The sequence below is a fragment of the Eucyclogobius newberryi genome, unplaced genomic scaffold (assembly GCF_026437365.1).
Source record: "Eucyclogobius newberryi isolate DKJ021-1_F unplaced genomic scaffold, fEucNew1.0.hap1 SCAF_38, whole genome shotgun sequence".
NCBI lineage: Eukaryota > Metazoa > Chordata > Actinopteri > Gobiiformes > Gobiidae > Eucyclogobius > Eucyclogobius newberryi.
In genome coordinates this window covers 67,699-79,921 of record NW_027316034.1, presented here as the reverse complement: position 1 = coordinate 79,921, position 12,223 = coordinate 67,699, and the positions used below count along the sequence as shown (strand labels likewise).

At 53.1% G+C, this 12,223-nt stretch overlaps 1 protein-coding gene across 1 annotated transcript in view; it reads right to left on the bottom strand.

Annotated features, from left to right (window-relative positions):
* Positions 1-1,573: 1,573 nt before the first annotated feature.
* Positions 1,574-12,223, bottom strand: part of LOC140376664 (putative E3 ubiquitin-protein ligase UBR7) — a 45,540-nt gene continuing 34,890 nt past the window's right edge. Inside the window, exon 13 of the mRNA XM_072462142.1 lies at positions 1,574-1,761. Coding sequence (XP_072318243.1) covers positions 1,672-1,761 — 90 coding nt within the window. The 3' untranslated portion in view covers positions 1,574-1,671. The remainder of the gene's footprint in view (positions 1,762-12,223) is intronic.

Here is a 12,223-nt window from a genome sequence, read left to right as displayed (position 1 = left end):
CTGAGAGAGCCCTCCATAGACGAGCAAGAAGATGCCCTACGCTGCACAGGATCAGTGGCTCCAGGGGAGTCCTCCCCGCTGTTCACATTTCTTTGAACATATAAAGCAGTGTAAGGAAACACCTTCCTCAATGACACACCAGGGGGCGCCCTCCTTGGATGAGCCACTGACCCCAAATCACCGGTTTGACCAGCATTGGCTGGTCCATTAAGGGCGCTGGGGCGCCGCCCCCCCCTGTCAATCTGCCAACTACGTCAATTTATTTGTGTCTAAAAACAATATAATTTATTCAGAAATATCTTATATTCTTATTAGTGTAAATGTGTAAAATAATAATATATATCCATATATATATCCATAAATAGATATAGATCGCGTGTTCTGCTGCGCAGCCTGCGTCACTTTTCTACGTTCCCAATGGGGATTTTTAGCCAATCAAATCACAATCAAAAGTGATTACGTCACTATGGTTTTCTCCAGAGGAAAATAGCGACTATGGGGCGCTCCAGAAAGAGCCCTTTTGAACGTACTAGTTACGTCATGGAGCTACGCTTTTTACGCTAGAGACACAGACATGTGCGCGCGTCTACAGGAAGTGCCACACGCGCCTACAGGAAGTGCCACACGCCGTGTTTACGTCTTAAAACTGCATCTACAGAGTCTGTTACAAAAGGTACGTCCAAAACGACTCAAAATGAGCTGCTCAACTGTTTGCTGGATTTATTCACGTTGAAAGCGGCTGATTTCGTCTCAATCCGAGCCACATGTGTCTGTCAAACTCCGTGCTCCGTTACCATGACAACAAATTTTAGTTTATTACTTGCATAAGGCTAACGCTAAGCATTAAGTATCGCTTAACTTCTATTGATAAAAATATGCTTTGTTATTTGAAAACCCATGAAAGAAAGCCATAAATGACAACTTTCCAAACAGCAATAATGTATTTGATGATTAAATATAAAAATGTAATATGTTACACATGCAGTTCAGGGTAACTAATGCCACTTTTTGTGATTTTTGTTTTTATTTCCTCTTAATGTAATAATTGCTACTCTGCACTATAAGTGACAGTATCACTGAGATTTTGGATTTGCTCTTTTGGAATGGAAATAAAGTGTGTTTACTTAATTCAGTTGTAAATGTGTATTTAAGATATGTATCCTTACAGTCAATGTTAAAAATTTCAATTTTGGACATTTAAAAAAAACAAAAACACGGTCATGTCAAATAGCCCCCTATAATTTGTACCACCAGCCGCCACTGAGTTTGACCCTTTGAAAAATGTTTGTTTTTGAACATTGAGATCGGGAGCCGCTTTTCAATGGTGAGTTTAAATGTATTATATGTTCAGTTTCTTCAAAGATTCACGTACAATAATATGAAACAATTTTTGTCCCAGTCGTGTTGCCATAGCAGCTTCTTGGGAGTCTGATCTCAACTTTAACCTACACCCAAACTTTGACCTATTTTAACCCAGATCTGAACTTTAAACCTTTGTTATCTAATAATAGAATATTTAAGTTCTGACGCCAGAAAAGACACAAACTGTGACAAAAAGACATTCACTCAAACACAGACTTTTATTACATTTATTTAAAAAGTGTCAATTCCTTTTGACCTAACAGGAAGTAAACAGAGACGAGGCGTCAGGGCGGGGTCAGAGGTCACAGGTCAGGCGCTGTACAGCTGACCGTTAGCGCGGCGTCTCTTCCGACTTTGCTGCTGCTCAAAAAACTGGCGAATGTCGTCTGGAGTCACAACCTACGACATCAAGAACACCGTTAGAAAATGTAGGATTAGTTATTTTAAGTATAATCATCTCCACAACAACAAGAACAATCATAAAGACAATCAATATAACAAGAACAATCATAAAGACAATCAATATAACAAGAACAATCATAAAGACAATCAATATAACAAGAACAATCATAAAGACAATCAATATAACCCGTATCAGAGAGAGTGAGCTCAGTAGTTCTCATTTAATAACATTGTTGAGCAATTTCATCATTCATAATATTTCACCACTACAACAAAACTATTACGGGTTAGAGATTGAGTCAGCCTAAATTAGAGATCGAGTCAGCCTAAATTAGAGATAGAGTTAGCCTGAGTCGGAGCTTGCGTTAGCCTGAGTCGGAGCTTGCGTTAGCCTGAGTCGGAGCTTGCGTTAGCCTGAGTCGGAGCTTGCGTTAGCCTGAGTCGGAGCTTGCGTTAGCCTGAGTCGGAGCTTGCGTTAGCCTGAGTCGGAGCTTGCGTTAGCCTGAGTCGGAGCTTGCGTTAACCTGAGTCGGAGCTTGCGTTAGCCTGAGTCGGAGCTTGCGTTAGCCTGAGTCGGAGCTTGCGTTAGCCTGAGTCGGAGCTTGCGTTAGCCTGAGTCGGAGCTTGCGTTAGCCTGAGTCGGAGCTTGCGTTAGCCTGAGTCGGAGCTTGCGTTAGCCTGAGTCGGAGCTTGCGTTAGCCTGAGTCGGAGTTTGCGTTAGCCTGAGTCGGAGTTAGCCTGAGTCGGAGTTTGCGTTAGCCTGAGTCGGAGTTTGCGTTGGCCTGAGTCGGAGTTTGCGTTAGCCTGAATCGGAGTTTGCGTTAGCCTGAGTCGGAGTTTGCGTTAGCCTGAGTCGGAGTTTGCGTTAGCCTGAGTCGCCTGAGTCGGAGTTTGCGTTAGCCTGAGTCGCCTGAGTCGGAGTTTGCGTTAGCCTTAGCCTGAGTCGGAGTTTGCGTTAGCCTGAGTCGGAGTTTGCGTTAGCCTGAGTCGGAGTTAGCCTGAGTCGGAGCTTGCGTTAGCCTGAGTCGGAGTTTGCGTTAGCCTGAGTCGGAGTTTGCGTTAGCCTGAGTCGGAGTTTGCGTTAGCCTGAGTCGGAGTTTGCGTTAGCCTGAGTCGGAGCTTGCGTTAGCCTGAGTCGGAGCTTGCGTTAGCCTGAGTCGGAGTTTGCGTTAGCCTGAGTCGGAGTTTGCGTTAGCCTGAGTCGGAGTTTGCGTTAGCCTGAGTCGCCTGAGTCGGAGTTTGCGTTAGCCTTAGCCTGAGTCGGAGTTTGCGTTAGCCTGAGTCGGAGTCGGAGTTAGCCTGAGTCGGAGTTAGCCTGAGTCGGAGCTTGCGTTAGCCTGAGTCGGAGTTTGCGTTAGCCTGAGTCGGAGTTTGCGTTAGCCTGAGTCGGAGTTTGCGTTAGCCTGAGTCGGAGTTTGCGTTAGCCTGAGTCGGAGTTTGCGTTAGCCTGAGTCGGAGTTTGCGTTAGCCTGAGTCGGTGTTTGCGTTAGCCTGAGTCGGAGTTTGCGTTAGCCTGAGTCGGAGTTTGCGTTAGCCTGAGTCGGAGTTTGCGTTAGCCTGAGTCGGAGTTTGCGTTAGCCTGAGTCGGAGTTTGCGTTAGCCTGAGTCGGAGTTTGCGTTAGCCTGAGTCGGAGTAAGCCTGAGTCGGAGTTAGCCTGAGTCGGAGTTTGCGTTAGCCTGAGTCGGAGTTTGCGTTAGCCTGAGTCGGAGTTTGCGTTAGCCTGAGTCGGAGTTTGCGTTAGCCTGAGTCGGAGTTTGCGTTAGCCTGAGTCGGAGTTTGCGTTAGCCTGAGTCGAAGCTTGCGTTAGCCTGAGTCGGAGCTTGCGTTAGCCTGAGTCGGAGTTTGCGTTAGCCTGAGTCGGAGTTTGCGTTAGCCTGAGTCGGAGTTTGCGTTAGCCTGAGTCGGAGTTTGCGTTAGCCTGAGTCGGAGTTTGCGTTAGCCTGAGTTTGCGTTAGCCTGAGTCGGAGCTTGCGTTAGCCTGAGTCGGAGCTTGCGTTAGCCTGAGTCGGAGCTTGCGTTAGCCTGAGTCGGAGCTTGCGTTAGCCTGAGTCGGAGCTTGCGTTAGCCTGAGTCGGAGCTTGCGTTAGCCTGAGTCGGAGCTTGCGTTAGCCTGAGTCGGAGCTAGAGTTAGCTTGAGTCGGAGTTTGCGTTAGCCTGAGTCGGAGTTTGCGTTAGCCTGAGTCGGAGTTTGCGTTAGCCTGTGTTTGCGTTAGCCTGAGTCGGAGCTTGCGTTAGCCTGAGTCGGAGCTTGCGTGAGCCTGAGTCGGAGCTTGCGTTAGCCTGAGTCGGAGCTTGCGTTAGCCTGAGTCGGAGCTTGCGTTAGCCTGAGTCGGAGCTTGCGTTAGCCTGAGTCGGAGCTTGCGTTAGCCTGAGTCGGAGCTTGCGTTAGCCTGAGTCGGAGCTTGCGTTAGCCTGAGTCAGAGTTAGCTTGAGTCGGAGTTTGCGTTAGCCTGAGTCGGAGTTTGCGTTAGCCTGTGATTGCGTTAGCCTGTGTTTGCGTTAGCCTGAGTCGGAGCTTGCGTTAGCCTGAGTCGGAGCTTGCGTTAGCCTGAGTCGGAGCTTGCGTTAGCCTGAGTCGGAGCTTGCGTTAGCCTGAGTCGGAGCTTGCGTTAGCCTGAGTCGGAGCCGGAGTTAGCCTGAGTCGGAGCCGGAGTTAGCCTGAGTCGGAGCCGGAGTTAGCCTGAGTCGGAGCCGGAGTTAGCCTGGGTCGGAGCTTGCGTTAGCCTGAGTCGGAGCTTGCGTTAGCCTGAGTCGGAGCTTGCGTTAGCCTGAGTCGGAGCTTGCGTCAGCCTGAGTCGGAGCTTGCGTCAGCCTGAGTCGGAGCTTGCGTCAGCCTGAGTCGGAGCTTGCGTTAGCCTGAGTCGGAGCTTGCGTTAGCCTGAGTCGGAGCTTGCGTTAGCCTGAGTCGGAGTTAGCCTGAGTCGGAGTTAGCCTGAGTCGGAGTTAGCCTGAGTCGGAGTTTGCGTTAGCCTGAGTCGGAGTTTGCGTTAGCCTGAGTCGGAGCTTGCGTTAGCCTGAGTCGGAGCTTGCGTTAGCCTGAGTCGGAGCTTGCGTTAGCCTGACTCGGAGTTTGCGTTAGCCTGAGTCGGAGTTAGCCTGAGTCGGAGTTAGCCTGAGTCGGAGTTTGCGTTAGCCTGAGTCGGAGTTTGCGTTAGCCTGAGTCGGCGTTTGCGTTAGCCTGAGTCGGCGTTTGCGTTAGCCTGAGTCGGAGCTTGCGTTAGCCTGAGTCGGAGCTTGCGTTAGCCTGAGTCGGAGCTTGCGTTAGCCTGAGTCGGAGCTTGCGTTAGCCTGAGTCGGAGCTTGCGTTAGCCTAAATTAGAGATAGAGTTAGCCTAAGTTGGAGCTTGCGTTAGCCTGAGTCGGAGCTTGCGTTAGCCTGAGTCGGAGCTTGCGTTAGCCTGAGTCGGAGCCGGAGTTAGCCTGAGTCGGAGCTTGCGTTAGCCTGAGTCGGAGCTTGCGTTAGCCTGAGTCGGAGCTTGCGTTAGCCTGAGTCGGAGCTTGCGTTAGCCTGAGTCGGAGCTTGCGTTAGCCTGAGTCGGAGCTTGCGTTAGCCTGAGTCGGAGCTTGCGTTAGCCTGAGTCGGAGCTTGCGTTAGCCTGAGTCGGAGCTTACGTTAGCCTGAGTCGGAGCTTGCGTTAGCCTGAGTCGGAGCTTGCGTTAGCCTGAGTCGGAGCTTGCGTTAGCCTGAGTCGGAGCTTGCGTTAGCCTGAGTCGGAGTTTGCGTTAGCCTGAGTCGGAGTTTGCGTTAGCCTGAGTTTGCGTTAGCCTGAGTTTGCGTTAGCGTTAGCCTGAGTCGGAGCTTGCGTTAGCCTGAGTCGGAGCTTGCGTTAGCCTGAGTCGGAGCTTGCGTTAGCCTGAGTCGGAGCTTGCGTTAGCCTGAGTCGGAGCTTGCGTTAGCCTGAGTCGGAGCTTGCGTTAGCCTGAGTTAGCCTGAGTCGGAGCTTGCGTTAGCCTGAGTCGGAGCTTGCGTTAGCCTGAGTCGGAGCTTGCGTTAGCCTGAGTCGGAGCTTGCGTTAGCCTGAGTCGGAGCTTGCGTTAGCCTGAGTCGGAGCTTACCTGAGTCAGAGTTAGCCTGAGTCGGAGTTTGCGTTAGCCTGAGTCGGAGTTTGCGTTAGCCTGAGTCGGAGTTTGCGTTAGCCTGAGTCGAAGCTTGCGTTAGCCTGAGTCGGAGTTTGCGTTAGCCTGAGTCGGAGTTTGCGTTAGCCTGAGTCGGAGTTTGCGTTAGCCTCAGTTTGCGTTAGCCTGAGTTTGCGTTAGCCTGAGTCGGAGCTTGCGTTAGCCTGAGTCGGAGCTTGTGTTAGCCTGAGTCGGAGCTTGCGTTAGCCTGAGTCGGAGCTTGCGTTAGCCTGAGTCGGAGCTTGCGTTAGCCTGAGTCGGAGCTTGCGTTAGCCTGAGTCAGAGTTAGCCTGAGTCAGAGTTAGCCTGAGTCAGAGTTTGCGTTAGCCTGAGTCGGAGCTTGCGTTAGCCTGAGTCGGAGCTTGCGTTAGCCTGAGTCGGAGCTTGCGTTAGCCTGAGTCGGAGCTTGCGTTAGCCTGAGTCGGAGCTTGCGTTAGCCTGAGTCGGAGCTTGCGTTAGCCTGAGTCGGAGCTTGCGTTAGCCTGAGTCGGAGTTAGCCTGAGTCGGAGTTTGCGTTAGCCTGAATCGGAGTTTGCGTTAGCCTGAGTCGGAGTTTGCGTTAGCCTGAGTCGGAGTTTGCGTTAGCCTGAGTCGCCTGAGTCGGAGTTTGCGTTAGCCTGAGTCGCCTGAGTCGGAGTTTGCGTTAGCCTTAGCCTGAGTCGGAGTTTGCGTTAGCCTGAGTCGGAGTTAGCCTGAGTCGGAGTTAGCCTGAGTCGGAGCTTGCGTTAGCCTGAGTCGGAGCTTGCGTTAGCCTGAGTCGGAGCTTGCGTTAGCCTGAGTCGGAGTTTGCGTTAGCCTGAGTCGGAGTTTGCGTTAGCCTGAGTCGGAGTTTGCGTTAGCCTGAGTCGGAGTTTGCGTTAGCCTGAGTCGGAGTTTGCGTTAGCCTGAGTCGGAGTTTGCGTTAGCCTGAGTCGGAGTTTGCGTTAGCCTGAGTCGCCTGAGTCGGAGTTTGCGTTAGCCTGAGTCGCCTGAGTCGGAGTTTGCGTTAGCCTGAGTCGCCTGAGTCGGAGTTTGCGTTAGCCTTAGCCTGAGTCGGAGTTTGCGTTAGCCTGAGTCGGAGTTAGCCTGAGTCGGAGTTAGCCTGAGTCGGAGTTAGCCTGAGTCGGAGTTAGCCTGAGTCGGAGCTTGCGTTAGCCTGAGTCGGAGTTTGCGTTAGCCTGAGTCGGAGTTTGCGTTAGCCTGAGTCGGAGTTTGCGTTAGCCTGAGTCGGAGTTTGCGTTAGCCTGAGTCGGAGTTTGCGTTAGCCTGAGTCGGAGTTTGCGTTAGCCTGAGTCGGAGTTTGCGTTAGCCTGAGTCGGAGTTTGCGTTAGCCTGCGTCGGCGTTTGCGTTAGCCTGAGTCGGAGTTTGCGTTAGCCTGAGTCGGAGTTTGCGTTAGCCTGAGTCGGAGTTTGCGTTAGCCTGAGTTAGCCTGAGTCGGAGTTAGCCTGAGTCGGAGTTAGCCTGAGTCGGAGTTAGCCTGAGTCGGAGTTTGCGTTAGCCTGAGTCGGAGTTTGCGTTAGCCTGAGTCGGAGTTTGCGTTAGCCTGAGTCGGAGCTTACCTGAGTCAGAGTTAGCCTGAGTCAGAGTTAGCCTGAGTCAGAGTTAGCCTGAGTCAGAGTTTGCGTTAGCCTGAGTCGGAGTTTGCGTTAGCCTGAGTCGGAGTTTGCGTTAGCCTCAGTCGGAGTTTGCGTTAGCCTGAGTCGGAGTTTGCGTTAGCCTGAGTCGGAGTTTGCGTTAGCCTGAGTCGGGGGTTTGCGTTAGCCTGAGTCGGAGCTTGCGTTAGCCTGAGTCGGAGTTTGCGTTAGCCTGAGTCGGAGTTTGCGTTAGCCTGAGTTTGCGTTAGCCTGAGTTTGCGTTAGCCTGAGTTTGCGTTAGCCTGAGTTTGCGTTAGCCTGAGTCGGAGCTTGCGTTAGCCTGAGTCGGAGCTTGCGTTAGCCTGAGTCGGAGCTTGCGTTAGCCTGAGTCGGAGCTTGCGTTAGCCTGAGTCGGAGCTTACCTGAGTCAGAGTTAGCCTGAGTCAGAGTTAGCCTGAGTCAGAGTTAGCCTGAGTCAGAGTTAGCCTGAGTCGGAGCTTGCGTTAGCCTGAGTCGGAGCTTGCGTTAGCCTGAGTCGGAGCTTGCGTTAGCCTGAGTCGGAGCTTGCGTTAGCCTGAGTCGGAGCTTGCGTTAGCCTGAGTCGGAGCTTGCGTTAGCCTGAGTCGGAGCTTGCGTTAGCCTGAGTCGGAGCTTGCGTTAGCCTGAGTCGGAGTTAGCCTGAGTCGGAGTTAGCCTGAGTCGGAGTTAGCCTGAGTCGGAGCTTGCGTTAGCCTGAGTCGGAGTTTGCGTTAGCCTGAGTCGGAGTTTGCGTTAGCCTGAGTCGGAGTTTGCGTTAGCCTGAGTCGGAGTTTGCGTTAGCCTGAGTCGGAGTTTGCGTTAGCCTGCGTCGGCGTTTGCGTTAGCCTGAGTCGGAGTTTGCGAAAGCCTGAGTCGGAGTTTGCGTTAGCCTGAGTCGGAGTTTGCGTTAGGCTAACTCCGACTCAGGCTAACTCCGACTCAGGCTAACTCAGGCTGAGTCGGAGTTAGCCTGAGTCGGAGTTAGCCTGAGTCGGAGTTTGCGTTAGCCTGAGTCGGAGTTTGCGTTAGCCTGAGTCGGAGTTTGCGTTAGCCTGAGTCGGAGTTTGCGTTAGCCTGAGTCGGAGTTTGCGTTAGCCTGAGTCGAAGCTTGCGTTAGCCTGAGTCGAAGCTTGCGTTAGCCTGAGTCGGAGTTTGCGTTAGCCTGAGTCGGAGTTTGCGTTAGCCTGAGTCGGAGTTTGCGTTAGCCTGAGTTTGCGTTAGCCTGAGTCGGAGCTTGCGTTAGCCTGAGTCGGAGCTTGCGTTAGCCTGAGTCGGAGCTTGCGTTAGCCTGAGTCGGAGTTAGCCTGAGTCGGAGTTAGCCTGAGTCGGAGTTTGCGTTAGCCTGAGTCGGAGTTTGCGTTAGCCTGAATCGGAGTTTGCGTTAGCCTGAGTCGGAGTTTGCGTTAGCCTGAGTCGCCTGAGTCGGAGTTTGCGTTAGCCTTAGCCTGAGTCGGAGTTTGCGTTAGCCTGAGTCGGAGTTAGCCTGAGTCGGAGTTAGCCTGAGTCGGAGTTAGCCTGAGTCGGAGCTTGCGTTAGCCTGAGTCGGAGTTTGCGTTAGCCTGAGTCGGAGTTTGCGTTAGCCTGAGTCGGAGTTTGCGTTAGCCTGAGTCGGAGTTTGCGTTAGCCTGAGTCGGAGTTTGCGTTAGCCTGCGTCGGCGTTTGCGTTAGCCTGAGTCGGAGTTTGCGTTAGCCTGAGTCGGAGTTTGCGTTAGGCTAACTCCGACTCAGGCTAACTCCGACTCAGGCTAACTCAGGCTGAGTCGGAGTTAGCCTGAGTCGGAGTTAGCCTGAGTCGGAGTTTGCGTTAGCCTGAGTCGGAGTTTGCGTTAGCCTGAGTCGGAGTTTGCGTTAGCCTGAGTCGGAGTTTGCGTTAGCCTGAGTCGAAGCTTGCGTTAGCCTGAGTCGAAGCTTGCGTTAGCCTGAGTCGGAGTTTGCGTTAGCCTGAGTCGGAGTTTGCGTTAGCCTGAGTCGGAGTTTGCGTTAGCCTGAGTCGGAGTTTGCGTTAGCCTGAGTCGGGGGTTTGCGTTAGCCTGAGTCGGAGCTTGCGTTAGCCTGAGTCGGAGTTTGCGTTAGCCTGAGTCGGAGTTTGCGTTAGCCTGAGTTTGCGTTAGCCTGAGTTTGCGTTAGCCTGAGTTTGCGTTAGCCTGAGTTTGCGTTAGCCTGAGTTTGCGTTAGCCTGAGTCGGAGCTTGCGTTAGCCTGAGTCGGAGCTTGCGTTAGCCTGAGTCGGAGCTTGCGTTAGCCTGAGTCGGAGCTTGCGTTAGCCTGAGTCGGAGCTTACCTGAGTCAGAGTTAGCCTGAGTCAGAGTTAGCCTGAGTCAGAGTTAGCCTGAGTCGGAGCTTGCGTTAGCCTGAGTCGGAGCTTGCGTTAGCCTGAGTCGGAGCTTGCGTTAGCCTGAGTCGGAGCTTGCGTTAGCCTGAGTCGGAGCTTGCGTTAGCCTGAGTCGGAGCTTGCGTTAGCCTGAGTCGGAGCTTGCGTTAGCCTGAGTCGGAGCTTGCGTTAGCCTGAGTCGGAGTTAGCCTGAGTCGGAGTTAGCCTGAGTCGGAGTTAGCCTGAGTCGGAGCTTGCGTTAGCCTGAGTCGGAGTTTGCGTTAGCCTGAGTCGGAGTTTGCGTTAGCCTGAGTCGGAGTTTGCGTTAGCCTGAGTCGGAGTTTGCGTTAGCCTGAGTCGGAGTTTGCGTTAGCCTGAGTCGGAGTTTGCGTTAGCCTGCGTCGGCGTTTGCGTTAGCCTGAGTCGGAGTTTGCGAAAGCCTGAGTCGGAGTTTGCGTTAGCCTGAGTCGGAGTTTGCGTTAGGCTAACTCCGACTCAGGCTAACTCCGACTCAGGCTAACTCAGGCTGAGTCGGAGTTAGCCTGAGTCGGAGTTAGCCTGAGTCGGAGTTTGCGTTAGCCTGAGTCGGAGTTTGCGTTAGCCTGAGTCGGAGTTTGCGTTAGCCTGAGTCGGAGTTTGCGTTAGCCTGAGTCGGAGTTTGCGTTAGCCTGAGTCGAAGCTTGCGTTAGCCTGAGTCGAAGCTTGCGTTAGCCTGAGTCGGAGTTTGCGTTAGCCTGAGTCGGAGTTTGCGTTAGCCTGAGTCGGAGTTTGCGTTAGCCTGAGTTTGCGTTAGCCTGAGTCGGAGCTTGCGTTAGCCTGAGTCGGAGCTTGCGTTAGCCTGAGTCGGAGCTTGCGTTAGCCTGAGTCGGAGTTAGCCTGAGTCGGAGTTAGCCTGAGTCGGAGTTTGCGTTAGCCTGAGTCGGAGTTTGCGTTAGCCTGAATCGGAGTTTGCGTTAGCCTGAGTCGGAGTTTGCGTTAGCCTGAGTCGCCTGAGTCGGAGTTTGCGTTAGCCTTAGCCTGAGTCGGAGTTTGCGTTAGCCTGAGTCGGAGTTAGCCTGAGTCGGAGTTAGCCTGAGTCGGAGTTAGCCTGAGTCGGAGCTTGCGTTAGCCTGAGTCGGAGTTTGCGTTAGCCTGAGTCGGAGTTTGCGTTAGCCTGAGTCGGAGTTTGCGTTAGCCTGAGTCGGAGTTTGCGTTAGCCTGAGTCGGAGTTTGCGTTAGCCTGCGTCGGCGTTTGCGTTAGCCTGAGTCGGAGTTTGCGTTAGCCTGAGTCGGAGTTTGCGTTAGGCTAACTCCGACTCAGGCTAACTCCGACTCAGGCTAACTCAGGCTGAGTCGGAGTTAGCCTGAGTCGGAGTTAGCCTGAGTCGGAGTTTGCGTTAGCCTGAGTCGGAGTTTGCGTTAGCCTGAGTCGGAGTTTGCGTTAGCCTGAGTCGGAGTTTGCGTTAGCCTGAGTCGGAGTTTGCGTTAGCCTGAGTCGGAGTTTGCGTTAGCCTGAGTCGAAGCTTGCGTTAGCCTGAGTCGAAGCTTGCGTTAGCCTGAGTCGGAGTTTGCGTTAGCCTGAGTCGGAGTTTGCGTTAGCCTGAGTCGGAGTTTGCGTTAGCCTGAGTCGGAGTTTGCGTTAGCCTGAGTTTGCGTTAGCCTGAGTCGGAGCTTGCGTTAGCCTGAGTCGGAGCTTGCGTTAGCCTGAGTCGGAGCTTGCGTTAGCCTGAGTCGGAGCTTGCGTTAGCCTGAGTCGGAGCTTGCGTTAGCCTGAGTCGGAGCTTGCGTTAGCCTGAGTCGGAGCTTGCGTTAGCCTGAGTCGGAAATTGCGTTAGCCTGAGTCGGAGCTTGCGTTAGCCTGAGTCGGAGCTTGCGTTAGCCTGAGTCGGAGCTTGCGTTAGCCTGAGTCGGAGCTTGCGTTAGCCTGAGTCGGAGTTAGCCTGAGTCGGAGTTAGCCTGAGTCGGAGTTTGCGTTAGCCTGAGTCGGAGTTTGCGTTAGCCTGAGTCGGAGTTTGCGTTAGCCTGAGTCGGAGCTTGCGTTAGCCTGAGTCGGAGCTTGCGTTAGCCTGAGTCGGAGCTTGCGTTAGCCTGAGTCGGAGCTTGCGTTAGCCTGAGTCGGAGCTTGCGTTAGCCTGAGTCGGAGCTTGCGTTAGCCTGAGTCGGAGCTTACCTGAGTCAGAGTTAGCCTGAGTCGGAGTTTGCGTTAGCCTGAGTCGGAGTTTGCGTTAGCCTGAGTCGGAGTTTGCGTTAGCCTGAGTCGGAGTTTGCGTTAGCCTGAGTCGGAGTTTGCGTTAGCCTGAGTCGGAGTTTGCGTTAGCCTGAGTCGGAGTTTGCGTTAGCCTGAGTCGGAGATTGCGTTAGCCTGAGTCGGAGATTGCGTTAGCCTGAGTCGGAGTTTGCGTTAGCCTGAGTCGGAGTTTGCGTTAGCCTGAGTCTGTGTTTGCGTTAGCCTGAGTCGGAGTTAGCCTGAGTCGGAGTTAG